Genomic DNA, 18,144 nt, shown 5'->3' on the forward strand with positions numbered 1-18,144 from the left:
GTATGTGAAAAGGGAGACCAGTGCTGTAGCACCAATAATTAAGACACATCTCTTCAGGTTACCATTTGATTCACATACTGTGGCTGTACTGAAAACAGATTTGTATAATTTTATGACCATCAATTTCTAACTAGTAAAACTGAAGTGAGAGGAAACTTCTTACACTCCTTAGGTGAAAAGTGATCTCCTGCTAGGATTGGGAATATGTTTTTTTTTTTCTGGCTCATGCAGACTGGTCTGTTGCATTACAGGGTTTTTGCACCTTCTGTTTGAGTAGCAATTACTAGCCTGTCCTGAAGCAGAATATCAGACTTTGTGACAACTGCTCTGTCCTGGATTGGTAAATCCTGTGTGCAGGTGTAGCTGCCAAGAGGCCATATGTTGTTGTGAGCTAAAGAAAATAAAGGTGTTTTCATTTAAATGAGCATAGATAGGACCCCAGCCTCCGCTGAAGTAGGCAGGAGGAGGGGAAGGGAATATGAAAAACTTATCCTGGCATGTAATAGCATTCTAATATCAGAGGTTGCTTGAGGGGAAGGGAAGCAGCCTGCACTGCCCTGGCAAAATCCTCACATTGCTAATAATGCCCCTTGTGCTCCTTATATTTTGTTTTGGTTTTTTTTCACCCAAAACTACACTTTTGGATATTGTTAGGAAGTTGCTTAGCCAGTAGTTTGCACATCATTGACTGGAGCCATTGCTGCATTCCAGGATTTATATCCTGGAATATCTTGGAGAATGCATAAAGAAGAAATTACTCTTTGGGATAGTAGAATAAATATTTCTAATGCTGCTTGAAAAACAATGGTGAAGTATGTGTTTGTGGATTCACAGAAGCTGGAGCACATATATTGACCACTGTGAACAGTGTGAGTAGAGGAAGAAATTTTATAGTGGCTTAGAAATAGTGTTTTACAGCTTTGGCTGTAAATGTGAACTCTAAGGTCCATTGGAGTTTTTGGTTTTTTACAAAATGTTGATCTGTACAGTAGGAACATATGATTTTTATTATGATTGCTGTAATTCCTAAGATAAAATATACCAGACTTTACAGAGGAGTCCTGGTAAAAATTTGGCAAGGCATTTAGTTCTCCAAAATCTGGAATGTGTAGTACTGTACAGTGCAGGATACTTATTAAGCTGATTCCCTCTGTGAGCAGCTGCATCTTTATGAAGGCAGAAGTGCTTTGGAGAGTCCAGTACAGCAGGACCCTGAACTTTGGTGTTCATTTCCACATGATGTTTTATTGTAGCATAATAATTATGAGAGAGTAATGCCTTCCACGGCAGGAAAAAAGCCAATAATAGAAGTACTTGTGTACAAAACAGTAAGAATACTTTGTCAAATTACCCATTTTTGTTGTGTGTGTTATTATTTAGTTCATAACTGGTGCAGAATACAAAGGGGTTTCAGTGAATAGCACAAAGTAGGCAGTTGGAGGCGAAACAGCACAGGAAAGGGTTTCTTGTAAATGTTACCCATTTTTTAATCCTTGGAAAATAACTTTTCCAAGTAAATTCTACTTTTGTGGAAAATGTTTTCTATTTGCTGTATTTTAAAAGACTACAAGAGAATATGTAGTCAGATAGGAAAAAGGTAAGTGTAGCATATTAACTGTGAGTGTTGGAAATCCTTGGAATCTTCATCAACACAGAACTTAAATATTTGTATTTAAAGATAAAGGCCAAAGTAAGTACATGGACTGGAGCATAATTTGCAGGCTTATTTATATGTTTACATTTTTTCCAAGCTCACTCTTTTTCCCAAATTCTTTTTTTGATATATAGTAGTAGTGATGGTATGAAATGTCATGTACTTTTTTGGTTTATATATCTGTTCTACTCATAGCATGACATTTTTGGACCAAATTTAATCTTTTTTTTAAAAAGCTAAACATATTTTTGACTGGCATTGGGAATACTGTCATTCTGTAATCCACTGAAAATAAATATATCTTCTTTCCTTACCTCCAATTCTGACCTGCAGGATTATACTGCCTCTTTCTATAATATTCTTATTCAAGTGCTTGAAATGTTTTATGAATGGAAGTTGTATGGGCATAAATTAGTTTGTAGGAGAGGCTGAATTCTGTGGTTCTGTATTCCTGCAATTACTTGTTTATGTGCTTAATCCATATCAGTATTTTAATATATGCTTAAAGCTTTCTGTTTGAACACACTAGAATTGTTTTTGTTTCAGAGCCTGAAGTACATTTACCAATGTATTATCACATGGACAATGTATCTAGTTTGCAATTTCTCATTCTTGTTCCTTTGTCCCCACAAGGCAGACGTCACTTTCAGAGGCTATGGGATATTCATGTGCTTATGGCTGAGAAACATAAGTGTTTATCAGTGCACCTAGATATCAGTCATGAGGATTTATTTCCTAGATAAAGTTGTGTGTCAGCTTCCTAGTCATCAGGGAAATGTTTTCAGCAATACACAGTTTATTAAATGGCACTGAAGTGAACTTTTGATATAAATGGGAGTTTTGGAAAAAGAGACACATCTCTTTGAGCTTCTTATTTTTGCATGCAGTGCCAAAATGCATTTACCAAGGGACAAAAGTTGCTTTGAAAAATGTGTATTTCTCACATTCACATAGTACTGATCCACAGAAAATGGAAAATATCTTTTCTGGTAGACTGGAGTGTGGTAATGCAGCAGTTAACTTCTCCAAATCAGGCAATCAGTGCATCCTTTTAATAAAAAGAGTTTGAATATTTGAAAAATAGGATTTGGGGGTTTGAACTCTGTCTTGGTTTTCCTTTCCACTTGTAGTGTGGTTAAGTGTATATTTATGATCAAAGTGGCTTGCAATGAATGAAAGGGAAGAGAATTGAAATCTATGGATTAAACTTTTTTTTTCCCCATGTATTCTAAATAACAAGGTAGAAATACAGAGAGAGCTGTGTGGTTGTGTTAGAAGCTTCAGGCTGTTATTAATCAGTGTGGGAAAAGGTTAAACAGGGAGAACCATGGCAACCATGTAACATTTGTGAATGAATCTGTGTTTCCATAAGGCAATTCCTAATGTGCAGTACTGAATATTCTAAAATAGATGTATTCAAAGTAGGTTGGCGCAGAAATTACAATCCATTTTTGAGGAATGGCAGTTAGAAATGTTCTCTGTTTATACCTTGAGTATCTTTATCTCATGGAAAGTGTAACATGCCAGGGTACTTGGGGGATACTTTTATGCTCATTCGTTGGCTGGAAGTGATGTCTACTGCTAGAAGTGATGTTTGTATATAATGAAACATAATTTTCTGAGTACAAAAACTGACCTCATCAGTTATTTATTTGGATTATATCTGCATTTGTTGTTTCTTTCCAGTGACTGTTATGACACAGTGTGTATAAGATCAGCAAATACAGAAACTACTATGGAAATTTATTTCTCATCAAATCACTGGTGTTCTATCATCTTTTCTCTGCTTATATGTTAAAACATCAAGCATGATGATTTCATTACAGAAATCATGGAATGTCTTTTCTTAATTGTTGGATGATCTGTAATGATATTCAAAGGAGTTTCCTCTTGCATGAGAAGACACTGCCAAGTCCTCCTGAAGTGGGTGAGTCATAGGGGTAAATCATCCACGTTGTGAGCCTCAGGAACTGCAGTCAAATGTCTCTGGGTAACTTTGTTTGGAAAATCATATTGGAAAAACAAAAAACAGAGAAATTATTTTAGAAAATTAAAATTTTGCATTGGCTAGTTTTTGAAAAATGTTTTGTTCCTGACTACTGTCACTCAAAGTAGCCCCAGTTAAATATTTCTGATGATGTTGGGCAGAATAATCTTTACTGAACTTTTACTCTGTATGGAGTATTTGCTGATGCTGTCACAGAGCTACCATTTCAGTCAAGGTGCAATCTCCCTTCTGTCCCTACAGGAAATCTGCTTTCTGCGTTCTTTTCTCTGCTGCCTATCTGGCAAGTGACATTAATCATAGGTAACTTTTACTGATGTGCACTGCTAGTGGTTTTCAATTCCAGGAATCTTGTGCTGAAAGGGGGACTGGCCTGAACAGGCCAGTCTGAAATGAATATAGATATTTCTGTCTGGCAACAAATGCAGAAGAGTATGGTGTAAAATAATGCATTTGAAAGGCAATGGAATTGAATAGATTTTCTGAAGCTTGCAAACTTGGGCAATAGGTGGTTGTGTTGCCTGACCTGTTCACATTATAAATTAAAAGAATAATACCTGAGCTAAAATTTCATCTTACATAAACTGAAAAGTAGTGCACAAGTACCTGCAGTTTCATTATTACCAATGACTTAAACTTTGTGTCATTTTGATTTTCATCTCACATGATGTATCTTTTGTGTCTGTGCCTTTGTCTTTGAGGAAAATTTAATTTGTCTCAGTGAGAGGGCAGTATTGGTATTAAAAAAGAAATTTCTCCACCTGTTGAATGAATGATGGAGTATGCTTTACTTTTTACAACTGTATTGCTATATCTGTAGGCTTGTTGCTTACATGGAATAATTTTTTTTCTGTAATCCAGCATACCACTCTGTCCTTTTCTTCCTTCTTGAGATCCTCCTATTTTCCCTCTACCCTTTATCATAAACTCTGCATTCCTCTTGTCCTATCACACATCTTTGCTGTGTATTGGCCTGCAGGGAATAACAAAGCTGCTATTAGATACCATGGATTTGAGTGCCTCTGTCATGCTCCAGTGTTCCCTTTGCCACTCAGATAAACATGAATCTGCCAAGATTTGAAAAAAAAATATTGTCTAGCTAAATGTTTGGCCTTGGTTTCCTCTATAGGCAAATATGTTTATTTTACAAAGAGAAATATTATTACTTACAGAAGTGATTTGAAATTGATCTAAGAAATGAAAACTATGTAAGGTATCACCAGTACCTCACACTTTTGTCTATACAAAAGCACAGTTATATTAAATGATGGAAACCAAGACTTTTGTTTCATAGGAAATATAAACATTGCAATAGTAGAAATTAAAATTATTTTAAATAGAGGTGGAGAGGGAAGTTAAGTTTTCTTTAGAATAACGGTGTTAAACTTCTGATTACAGTTTCTAATAGTTTCCAGTGTTTCCAAAATTGAAGCTCTCCAAATAATTTCCGTGCTCTTTTACAGTTGTTTGTCTGGTGAACTGCCAGAGGACCTTGGATGTTCTGGGTCTGCAGGTGGATGTGCTATGCCAACACCAGGAAAACCTCAGAATTCTATGTGCTTTAAAACAAGTTGGAATAGAAATATTACATTGCCCCACAAAAATGCTATAAAAGTTCAATAAGAATGTTAAAAACTTCTTGTTTCTTAACTAAAGAACAAGAAAGTTGTTTTTATTATAAGGGGAAGGAAGAATAAATTTCACCTGTCAAAAACTGTGTTAATGGGCTTTCTACAGTTTGTCTAGCATGCATCTGTATACAGATGGAAAGGTTCAACACCACTGATATGACAAAGGGTTTTACCTGGTGGTTTTTTGCTTCTTACATTTTTTGATATATTTGTGGAATTCTGGAGGCAGAGAGAAGCCATAGAAAGGTCACTAAACTTCAAGCCAAGATAAACAGTCTGTCAGAATATGTTTAGGAAATGACAGTATAAACCACAGAAAAACATAAAGAAAGGAGAGGAAAACATATACCCTTGGAAAATACATTTCCTGGTTGGAAAGCTGTTGAAGCTTTGAGCTGCTTATGTTACTTCCTTGCTCCTTTCCAGTAAATTGTCTTTGCTCAGGTTGTTAATTCAATCCATGTTCACAGGCACCCAGGCCTTAGGGGAGGGGAGTAGATAATCTGCACAGGTATAACAGAAGGCATTGTGTGCATCATGCCTAAAGGCCAGAGCGTCTTTAGTCCCACAAAAGGAGATTGGACTGCCTTTTTGGCATAAATTTTACTTAGTGATATCTAAAAAATATTACAGATACAGCACCAGAGCATTTCTTTAGTCATTTTCAAAGAGGCTTGTGTTTCCTCCTTTGCACACTGCAAAGAAAAGAAGGCTTCTGCATTCAACATGCATTTTAACGTTTTCTTAGTCAATTGCAGTTGAAAAATGGCATCTCAGTTCTTTGTTGTTCATTCTAGTTCTCTTGTGTTTCAGTACAAGCTTCTCTTGATGGGGAAATAATTTTCCATGCTTGTGCTATTGTCCCTGCTGCTCCTTAGCTCCATGACATCAGCTGCAAAATTACATAGCACAATAATGTAAATGCTAAAGCATCTGAACAGCTTTGTTTTGTTGTTTTTATACAAAGTTCAGACATCAGTTCAGATGTGTGATGAGAGGAATTTTAGTCTCACAGAAGGCTTTTTGGCAGGCTCTTGTAGCACATTTAGCCTAGATAATTGACAGGAATAAATTTATTGGCTAAAAATGTCGTTAACCAAGCTGAATTTTATTTGGTTTTTCAGGTTACTTATTTCCCTCAAGGTTACCTCTATACTAATGGATTTAATTAGCTTTTATTTGAAGGGTCTAGGAGTTAAACTGTGGAATTTGAGTTTCTCTTTTACTTCAGGTGTACCAGGAGACCAAAGAGTGCAATAAAAGTACTGCAAGTTAGGTAGAGGCACTAGGCCCCCTGACTCCCCTCAACATCTTAAACCTAAGTCAATAAATGTAAATATTAGCTTATTTCACCCTTTAAAAATCAGAAAGGTAGGTAATTACTTCATATTCTTAACTGAAAAATAAAAAAGGTTATCTTTAGAAATTTCATAAGCTGATCTTGAAAAGAAAAAAAAGCTCAGCACTCAAAATAAATTTGATAAATGTGTTGAGCCCTGAGGCCTTAGTACAATTAATGTACACGTTGCCTTTGTAATAAGTTGTATACTTGATCATAAAGTAAAAACACCGGTGGATCTGTTAAAGGAATTAGTTCGTGTTTGGGGGAGAAAAGATAATGATAAAGTAATTAGTGTCATAAGTTCAACAAAGATTTAAAACTGTGGTACATGGCAGTAATGGATTTTGAACACAGTTAATGAGCATATTCATTGCATTCATTTTTAATTAAGTGGAAAAAATAGTGGTACTTTAAATGGAGATAATAAATGTGCGAGTCAGTCTTGCACAAACATGCAACACAAGAATTTATTGCCTGCTGTCTAACTAGGGAACTGGGAATCATTATAAAGATTAGATTTACTGAAAAAAAAATCCAGAAAAAGCTTTAGTAGAAAATGTTTATGAGGTAATAATTTTCACATTAAATATAGTTTGGCATATTTGGTTGAGTGTGTTTGTGTGCATGTTTCTTAAAATATGAGCCTTTGCTATCATTAGAGGTAGGACTGTTTGTATCCTTGAAAAGACTCTGCTAGTTACGAATTTGGATTTATGTGAGATGTATTTAATATATGACTGCACATGCAAGAGGACATAAAAACATCAGAAACCTCAAAACTTTCTCAGAGGTTTGTTATGCTCATGCTTAGGATACAAACTGTGGTTTAAAAGTAAGAACTTGGCTGAGGAAGCTGCAGCTGCAAGCAGCCGAGTGCTTGCCCTGGTTTAACCAGCACAGGCTCACCTTCCCAAACCACCGGGCTCTGCTGCCGTGGGGCTCTGGGGGATTCGGGCTGGAGCAGGGAAAATGCAGCTGAAATGCTCAGTGTTTATTCTGTCAGTGGGCGGCTGGGGAGCTGACATGAAGCAGGTTAAAGCACTGAAACCAGATGTACCTTCTAGAGCAGTGGCTTTCCATGTTTTTATGACTTGGGAAGCCACTAAATGTTTCCAGGGAAAATGAGGACCTTTGTCCATACTGAAGCTTACTGATGATTGACTGGCATGTCTTAGTTACCTTCCATGGATCTGGATGAAGTTGTGCACTGCTCCCCAGGGCTACCCAGACCACATGTTAAAAGCAGTGAAACTGAATCAAACTTAATATGTTTAATTCTCTCAATGTTCCCTACCCATATGTTTCTTGTCAATATTTCCACAATACCAGGTTCTTTCTGACATGCAGTGAGGTCTAAGTTTTTGTACAACAAATGTCTTCTTGGGATATACATCAACTCCTTCCAAGCTTCTTTAAGGCTTAACTTAACCTTTAGGAAGTTATTCACTTCTGATATTCCAGGAAATCAGGTTTTCAGTACCAAAAAATGCCTGAACTTTCCCTGGTGGCGTGCAGTGTACTGCTGGTGACATTGCAGCATGAATTACTGTGCCGCTCAGGCAATTACAGCCTTTTTTTTCTCTGATTTTATTCTGACCTGTCACACATGTGTCAATTGCTTTCTGTACAAGAAGCAAAACCATACACTTGGGTCTCTTCAAAATGCTAACTCTGCTTTTATTTTTTTAACCTCACTGCATGATTTTATTATGTATGTAAGTCAGTAGCAACTTGGGAGCTAAGTTTAAAATAGCTGGCTGCATACTTTTAGCGTTTAAAAAAATAAAAAATTGCAGAGTCAGTTTGTTGGTTAAATTAGGAAGTTTATAGAATTTTTGTCAGTAAATAAACATTTTATTTTGTTTTCTGTTCAGGTATGACTTTGTAGAAGTTGAAGAGCCTAGTGATGGCACTGTTTTAGGACGCTGGTGTGGTTCCAGTACTGTGCCAAGCAGACAAATCTCCAAAGGAAACCAGATCAGAATAAGATTTGTGTCTGATGAATATTTCCCTTCTGAACCTGGATTCTGCATCCATTATACACTTCTCATGCCAGTAAGTAACATGTTTCAGTTTGAATCATTTCAGGATACAAAATCTTTGAAGTGGTAGCTCAAAAGAGTATTTTAATAGGGTAAAATTAATTTCTGTTTATTTCTTAAAAATAATAATAGTGTACAATCTGTCTTCCTGAATTGTACCTTTTGTTTCTGTTTTTAACTGAGTGTTCCTGTGGTTCTTTTTGGATAGCTTTGGACTAGAAAGTTGTGGGCTCGGTTGTTTGTGTGGAAAATTCAGTAAAATGTTTGCATTCCTAATACTGTACTGTGGGAAAAAAAAAAAAAAAAATTCCAGCTTTGAGAAAAAGACAGATCACTTTATGAATCAGCAATGTAATGTTGAAAGAGGATGGGGAAGTTACAAAAAAGAAACTGAAGAGATTAATGTTTTTATTAGTCAGCTGCAATTAGACACACTCATCCAGATGATTATACCTAGTTCCCAAACAGAAGAGCTGTAATGGTTCTAGGTAGTTTTATTATAGAGACAAAGCAGGCAATCCATAATATTAATTTTTCACTGCATTTTCCTTGTAAACTGTAATTTAGGCTTCTCTTGAATGTTGCTTAAAGCTTGTAAGTCACATGTATTAAACTAGTCATTGTCTAAAATGTGACTAATTTCACTGTCAACAGTTTTCTGTTACTATTTTTGTGAAACGAAAGACCTGCGATAGCAAAAATTTGTTTACTGAATTTTAAGGGTGAGATAATGTCCTGAAACTTTAAAATAAAGGAAAACAGGGGTTGACTTTTTTTTTTTTAAATAGGTATTCCATATTTAAAGAGCGTAAGGAGTATTTTTTCTTAAATTCCTCATAATTCACTTTCAATCTCCTAAGTAGTCTCGTGGGCTGTGGTATTTGGTGGAAAATATCTCCAAGCTCAATAAAAATTGATAAAAAAATCCGTACTTTAGCCCCACTGACGTGTGCTTCCCACAGAATGCACTTGGCTGGCTTTATTTTTCTATTTTTGCTCCTTCTCCCCATTGGCAAAATTTAAGTTATTGAGAAGAATATATTTAGCATGCTGATGATGGTGTCAGTGTAGTGTAGTGGGGGTGGGATATTTGTATATATATATTTTTTTTTTTTAATGTGTGTTGTTTTCCAATAATTTTTAACTACTTATGCCTAATGAAGAACTACTTCTAAAGGGACTAAAGGTTTGATCTGCATATTTGACTTTTTTATGAGTTAGAATAACTTTTGTTAGTAGAATATTATGACCCAATAGTAGTAAACTTTAAAATTAAGCAAAATGTCAGTCTCCAAACTTGAAATAAGGCCAGGTTTAAACATCAGTACACCCAAGGGCAGAATGTAATAAGTGTGTTTACTTTCAGAAAATGGTAAAAGAAAATCAACAAATACATCTATTTGTGGAGCTGGTGCCAAATTCCATTGTCACAGCTCTAATATTACACCCTACCTGCTATGTGTCTATCTATCTAACATATGTGTGATCCCATTTCTGTAGAACTGATTAAACAAAGGCACCTGAAAATAGGAGTATATGTATACTTATTTTTGTGTCATGCTGTACAAATGGACTGAGTTTATTCCTTCATATTTTATAGGAAAACCAGATAGAAAAATTAAATTACCAGCACTCACAAAACAATGGTTTAATGTTCAAAATAGTTACACCTAACACATGCAAGGGACAAGAGCAATGCATTTGCTGTCATAAGAATTTGGAATGAGTCCCACAATGTGCAGTATAGCAACTTCTTATCAGTTAATTTTTACATCTACCACTAAAAGAGCTGTGATCTTTTTCAACAAAAAATAGGGTTTTTTTGCAGAATGCAAAATACGATTACACATTTCAGACATGCAGAATACAATTAGGCCTTTCAGACAGCAGATTGTAAATTAAATAGATACTTTTTAGTTCTAAGATTAAACCTTCTTCTTGTACCTAAAGCAACTGAAAACCAATGCCAAAAAAAGTAGCTTGCTTTATGACTGTAAAGTTATCTTATCCAGCTTATCAAAAGAAAATAAAATTTACAGGCGTGCTCCCAAATCCCCACAAAACTATGTCAGCTATAGAAATGAGCTTAAATTTTAAGTAATTCTTGCAAAATCATAACTGAGTCACTAAGAGATTCAGTTCAATGAATTGGTCCTAAACGGTTAATTTTTTTGCTCATTTTTTTTTCACAAGTAGTGGGGAGGGGGAGATGCCTGGTAGACTAGAAGTGAGAGATTGTTTGGGGAGAAATGAAGCAAAACTGAAATAAAACAGTGCAAGCTTGTTTCTGTATTTGAAGGCCACACACAGTGAGGGGCACCGGACACATTTTCAGGTCTTTTAAAGACCAAGAGAAATGGCTTTGTTTAGATCTGCTGTAATTTATCGTATGCATGTAAAGATATATATAATTTTTTGTTTGTTTTCTACTTTGCATATTATATTTCAAACCAACTTCTCACATAATAAGTAGTAGAAGAATGGATATTGATCTGATCACTTTATTTCTAAGATTTAGTCACTCTAAAGAAAGGACTCACAGCCATTCCAATGTCAGTAGGTCCAGTATCATTCTCTAGAAAGGTTTGATGTGGGATTGGAAGACACTGATACAAGCAAAATGTTCCCCAAGAGGTACATGACACTTGTCTTCAGATTCTAACTAATTAGATCTTAATAATTTGAACTTTTTCCATTTTAAGTTGAGTACCCTGGCTGCATCTGGAACTTTCTGAAATTCTGGTCTTACTCCCACTTTTTTCTATTTTATAGTTACAAGTTAATTTTGTCTGTGATACCATGAAGTGGAAGCAAGCATTGAAAAATCTTATTCCTATTAAGCAAACATAGTTTGTGTTATTCCAAAATTATTATTCTCCTTTCAGCACAGCTGTTAATCTCAGTCACTGTTTCATGCTCTGCCCTGTCGCTCTGTGCTTACTGGTGAGGTGCTTTATTCAGTAAGGGCTGCCTAGTGATGGTTCTCAGTTTTGACCAGCTATCCATTTATTAAAAGTCATGATTTTAGCAGCACTCTGCCCCCTAAACCCTCCTAGAACTTTACTGCAAAAACAATCCATATTGCATTTCTTTTCCTCTTCTTCTCACTTGCCCCATATAATAGCCATATGAAATTGAGGGAAATTTTATAAACTCTTATAATATACATTTGGGCTTCAGTCTTCCTAGTGACTTGTTTAGTTTAAACTATGTCAGTTACAAGTTTGGCAGAGAAAACTTGGTGTAATAAAGTCCATTGTTAGTTGGGGAGCGGGTGAATGGGATACTTGATGCCTGAGGTGCCATTAAGGAATGCATGACTGATTGCCAAAGTAGTTATTAATTATTCAGGGCACTCAGAACAAAGCAGCTCCAGTTAAAGTTGAAGCTGGGGGTGACTGTATTCCCCTTCTTTTTTGGCATATGGTAGCATGTCATTTGTCATCAAAGATCATGCCAAAGATCTTTGAAAAGAACAGACTTAACCCTCTTTTATGCAAGCAAAGATGGAACTCCAAGAAGCTGTCTAAAGACTGACCTGATTTAAAAGTGACTTAGCAGGTGGTTTGGGATTTTGGAGCAGTACCTGTTTGGCTATGTGGGTGTCAATCTGAGAGAGTTGTCTGGTTTGCTTTGCTTTTCTTTTTTCTCCTTTTGATGGAGGTATTTTGTTAGTATTGCTCTTGCTTTTAGCAGTAAAGTTAAATATATATTCTTTTTAGAACTATGTAGTAATGCTTCCTTTATTTCATCCAAGTCGGCTAAGCTTTGCCCTTTAAAGATTGAGCATATTACTTTTTTTTTGTGGAACCTTTTTAATTTAGCTTGTTGATTGAAACAGGCAAATAAAATTAAAATACTAATAGAAAAAGTGCATAAAACTAGATCAGAGAGGAAAGCTCATACCCTGCTTTCACTTCCTATCACAAGTCTCCAGATTCCACAGCAATCAAGTGTGTTTCTCACGTGTCTCTGCCGAAGCCCAAGAGATGCTTAACTGTGCCTGTAATAACTAGAAATCTGTCCAGAAACATCATAAAGGACATTATTGATCTCCTAAACAAGGTTTTTTCTACCCTCTTTTTAGAATTGGTCATAAGGTTTTAGAAATAAAATTATTTCAGGGTTCTTTAAGCCAAGGTGGTAGGAAAAATCAGGGGAGTGGATGAATGTGTAGCACTTTGCAATTCTACATGAAGTGAAAAGGAGCTGTGAAAATCCTTCATGTGGTGGGAAGGACTCTAAAACAAAACCTCTGTGTTCAGATTTTCCACTGATTAGGTACAGTGAAACCTTAGTCTAGATAATTGAACAGGCTACTAAAAATGCTCCAATGTGCAAATTTCATGTATTAATTTTCTTTTGTGTGGCAAAAATTAATTATAAATCAAAGGTGTTTTGGAACTAATTATTTCCTTGGAGATTCTATTTTGCATTTAGTTTATGCTTAACATCTTAGATGAGGTAATTTCTTAGATGAGACATTAAGCATTACCCCAAAATACATAGATAGGAGCGAAATGTTTCTGTTAACAAAAAAAATGCAAAAAGTACAAACTGAGAGTGGCTATTATCCATGGGACTAAAATGAGTGGCGGGGGGAAAAAAACTTTGAGGCAAAAGAATCTCTGAAGTATACTGTCTAATTAAATCATAATGCCTTTTCTTCCTGTGACCATATCTCATTCTGTCCCATGGATGTCATAAAAAGTTTAAAAATCTGTGTGTGTGAAGCAGACTTGCAGAGAGACAGGGTTAGAGAGGACTCTAGCAAGATTATGAACCTGCACAGAAGTCCATAGAAGTGTATCCTTAACCTCCACAAGCTGAGGTGTCAGTGAGGATTTTCTGAGACTCTAAAAGGAAGAGTGACATTTTGAACCATTTTGGTGTCATTTAGTTCTTAAAAGGAATGAGTATATTTATCTGATAGCAATTCTGTACTTTGAAGGACAAGGTTCCTTTCCCTTTGGCCAAAATCTGAATGCAGTTTCTCATGTAGCACATGTAGTATAAACCATTTCTTTCATATTTTTCTGTGATGTTAGTCTTGCAGTAGCTGAGATGGAAAAGAATCACAAATTGTTTAATTGTGGAAAAAAAGTAATTTAGTTTCCTTGGATTTAACTTTTTTACAAATTTATCATATATTTGACTAATATTTAAGTTAATTGATTTGGGAAGTTTATTGAATATCACATCCTGTATCACTGAGGCAAGAGATGAAAAAAAAATCAGCTAATTTTCTTGTTTCTAAATAAGTAGCAGTAATTTCAAAATTAAATGGAATTACATTACCACAAATGTCATGATTTGGTGTTTCTTCGTTTACCAAAAATTCTGTACAAGTTTTATTCCTGAAAAATTCAGGAGTGTTCAGCAAGTATCAAAGTGGTTTTTTTATGGAACATTAATATAACTCTTAAAACTCTTTAATTTTTGAGTTTGTGGGAGTTTTTTTGAGAGAAAGAATTGAGGGGCAATCACAACAAGTGACGTGGACAAGAACTCTTGAAAACTACTCTCCTTTTAGTTTTCCAGAGCATTATGTCCAAATTAGATCACTCTCTGTCAAATTGTTTCAAGCAGAAATTATTACCATAAACAAGAGATGGGGTAATGCATCTGTCAAGGATAAGCAGGCAACCTTTATTGCTCCTTGTCCCATATAATGTCTTTGATCATATATTAACCCTCTCCTCCCAGATGAAAGCAGGCCATAGAATGATTCACTGGAAACAACTAAATACCCTAAAAAGTGAAAAATTTAGAAATTGTATTGGAAAAGTATTTCAAATACATGAGATAATCTCTTTTCTTCATTCTCTTTAAATTACCCAAAGGCTTTTATTAAATTTCCATTTAATAATGAATATTTATATTGTCAGGGATTCTTTTCTAGTATTTAAAAACTTTATTAGTGTCTCATAGCATTTCAGCAGACATTTATGCATATTTAACTTGGAAATGAGTTTTATGTGGTCTACCATTTACTTGTTTATAGTGTTCTAGTGTAAATTTTAATGTTGTGTGCTCTGCTGTTTTCAAAATTTAGAAGTAATTTAAGGGCAATCTATATATATATATATAAATGTCACTCTTCAGCTGTAAACTCAATGATATCATGTAATTGAAGCTTTGGATGCTACTTAAACAGAAATATTTCACAATGATGTTCAAATGTTCCTTTAGTCTTGCAAGATTATTCCGTAGTCATGGTTCAAGTTTATTTGTTCAATCTAATTGATCATATCTATCCTAAAGAATGCAGTGTCTAAATGATTTGTAATTTTTTATTTAAACCTTTGCTAAATATTTTATGAGCTAGTTTTCACTTGATATGTTTAGTTTTAAAAACCCAAACCATACTCCCCCGAAAAATGCTGAACAAAAAAAGGCAACAAAATGTCTACACACAAAAATTCCCACAAAAAAAACCCAAAACAACCAAACAAAAACCACAAAGAACTCCCAACAGCACCTTTGTCTTCCCCAAAGTTATTTTAGCAATCCATATTTTTTCACACTTTAAGTACGATAGAATCATCTAGTTGACTATTACTTCTCCAATTTTTAGGATCAACATTTTTGAGAAATCATGTTGATAGCTTCTCTACAAATTCCAGAGCAAAGTGATTCTATCCCACTCTGAAAGTAATCCCCTGTGTTACTGGCACAGTCCTGATTTTTTTTCTTCCAAATCACGCTGAGACATTGTGTCTGACATGGTTGCTAACTGAAAAAAAAGGAAAGCAAATGTACATTTGATACTAGGTTTCAGGCACCACCATATTTTTCAGTTGTTCTATTTAGGTGCATTCCTGTTCATTATTAGTGTCTTAGTCATGCCATAATCCTATCCATTGCCTCACCCCAACAAAACAGGCAGTAACTAAATAGAGTGGTGCGTACTATGTTAAATTTTCTTACTATGATTCTGGTAGAAAAAGGCAAAAGCAGAAATGAAATGAAAGAAGTTGGGACAGGTGAGTGCAACTTCTCAATTTATTTTATTTAATTTTCACATGCTAGAGCTCTGAAGGGGACAGCTCTAGACATTTGAGATAAATTCAGCTGTGGAGCAGCTTCTGTAGATGGCTTACAGCACAATATACCTCCACAGGTTGGTAGAGGCACCTCTTTAAATCCAGGAGAAAATTCTTGACAGAGTAATAACACTGTATAGTAGCTTCAGGGTAAGAGTTTGCTTGTGGGAAGATTAATGTGGAATATTGGTAGTGGTGTTAAGACAAATCCTTTTCTTTCTAAAAAGGGGTAGATAATAAGCACTATGGGAATACCAAAATTTGCACCTGTCTTGTCTTTGCAGTACCTGGCCTCTGGTGTTACAGATGGGGATTATGAGCTGTCATTTGTTAGCTTCTATAAGTGCTCAAAACCTTTTTAATGATGATGATGAAAGGTTTGGCTGAAGAAGCCAGGATTGTTGTTGAAAAGCTTTCAGTTTTGTTTTCATGGGAAAGTCTAGAAAATCACAAAGCTGTCACATCTGTTCTTGCAATTATCTCAGACTAAGGTAGTAGACAAGGAATTCAGGAAGGCTACTTCCATGTTTGCTCCTAGCTGGCTGATGTTGTTGAAGAATTGTAATTGTTTAAAAACAAAACTAAATTTAAAGAACCTAGCACATGGAAAGGGAAGGCGGTTTATTTGACCAAAAACATTTCCAGAGGCTTGACTATTAATTTCACTCTGCTTTTGAGATGAGCAATAAACCACAGGAAAAGAAAAAGTAAAGATCATTTACGAGGAGAAATAGAATGCTGGGCTTCATATTGAAGGGTGTGTCTTAATGCATGAAAGACCAGGTTTAAAGGCACTTGAAAGGTGGAGGTGTAAAAGCAGATGACACAGCCTGTCCAAGAAATTCTGCATATACTCCTACAGGCACTGTGGAGGTTGGTGGATTCTAATAACCTTTTCCTTTCAGCTGTGAAAGGGTTTCTTGGGGGAACTCTAATAACTCCACCCTGACATCCCTTACAGCACTTCTTGGCCTCATCTGAGTGTGTTAAGAGGATAGGGGATTTTCAGTGTAGTGTAGATAAGTAAATCAATATGGTGATTTATTGTTCAGAATCTAGCTCTGGCATCTTTTGGTAGCACTTAGCTTCAGAGTTTTGTTGGTAGGCATCTCTTATTCTAAATATTCTTCTAATACTATGACAAGCACCATTTAGAAATCATGGCCATCTTTAAAAAGACAGATGCTGTGTTAAGGAAATTTTATTAGAAATCAGTATCTACATAGTTTATTGAATGGTTGACATAGTAAATGCAATTCCTGAATTTGAATTTTCAAGTGTTTTATTTTAACTGTTTTTCTTAATGTGCCTGCATGTGAGTGTTTAAAAGGCCACTGTCTTTGAAGATTGAAAACACCTAAGATTTAAAATTAAGATTTAAAACCAAATTTTTGCTAACTGTGCAACCAACCCTGAACTTCCCTGCTGACTGACAAAGCCAAAATTACTAGGTGGCCAAGGAGAGTAAGCCAAATTATCAAACTCTCTCAGTCATCATCTATATTTCTTAAGGGGTCATCACCTATATTTATTATTAAAAAATAATTTTTAACTTTCTAACTGGAAGGACAATTAGCCAGATATATGTAGGCTTTAATATGTAAGCTGTTAATAGGGTAGCCCTTGCTTATCTTTTAAAATCATTCTGATCTTCTGAACTCTTTTGATTTGTGTGTGCATATTTGTCTTTGGGAGTTTCAATGTGAGGTGTTCTGGTTAATCAAAAGTTAATAATAAAATACTTCCTGTTCTTAACTCATCTGTGTAATGCCTTTTTGGCTTGGAATGCTTCTCTTTTAGTTTGAGTTCTGTCATTGGTATCCTCCTGTTTGCACTCTGTCAATATATATATCTTTAAATATTATATTTACTTTATTTAATTTCCTTTCTGCTTAATAAAGTCATAGGCACCTTTCATGTAGGGGAAAACCCTTTTCAATTAGGTGTCTAGAACAGCAGTATATTTTTGATGCAAAATTAATGTGGAGTTAAGGTTCATAAGAGTGTTTTGAAACTGTTTGCTGATATAAAAATCTCAGAATATAGCTCAGCTTTTCACCAAAAATCAAACATAAATGGTCAAGTTAACAGTACAAAGACAGCTAAAAATTTTCAGAAAGTTTTTCAATTCTTTATATTGGAAAAGAGACTTGCTGTTAAAGAGGAAAAAAAAATCTTAAAATTTCCATTATAAAGTTTGATATTTCATCACCTGAATCTTACAAATTACAAAGGAATTTGGAAAATCAATCCATTAAAAGGTATCAAACTGTGAACAGGACCAACTTTTCTGTGCAGGACATTTCAAATTAGTTGTGATTTAATAACACCATTACTTCCTTAATTTTTCTCCAAATTTGATTCCCTGATAAATTATCAGAATACAATTACTTTTGAAAGACTTCTCCATTGTCCTTAGTTAAA

At 35.1% G+C, this 18,144-nt stretch overlaps 1 protein-coding gene across 2 annotated transcripts in view; it reads left to right on the top strand.

Moving 5' to 3' along the window:
• PDGFC (platelet derived growth factor C) overlaps positions 1 to 18,144 on the top strand; it is a 118,675-nt gene that overhangs the window by 76,961 nt on the left and 23,570 nt on the right. For both annotated transcript variants that reach the window (XM_030271453.4, XM_072928448.1), the window contains one exon: positions 8,507 to 8,687. In XM_030271453.4, the coding sequence (XP_030127313.3) occupies positions 8,507 to 8,687 (181 nt within the window). The remainder of the gene's footprint in view (positions 1 to 8,506; positions 8,688 to 18,144) is intronic.

The sequence above is a fragment of the Taeniopygia guttata genome, chromosome 4 (genome assembly GCF_048771995.1).
Source record: "Taeniopygia guttata chromosome 4, bTaeGut7.mat, whole genome shotgun sequence".
Taxonomy (NCBI): Eukaryota; Metazoa; Chordata; class Aves; order Passeriformes; family Estrildidae; genus Taeniopygia; species Taeniopygia guttata.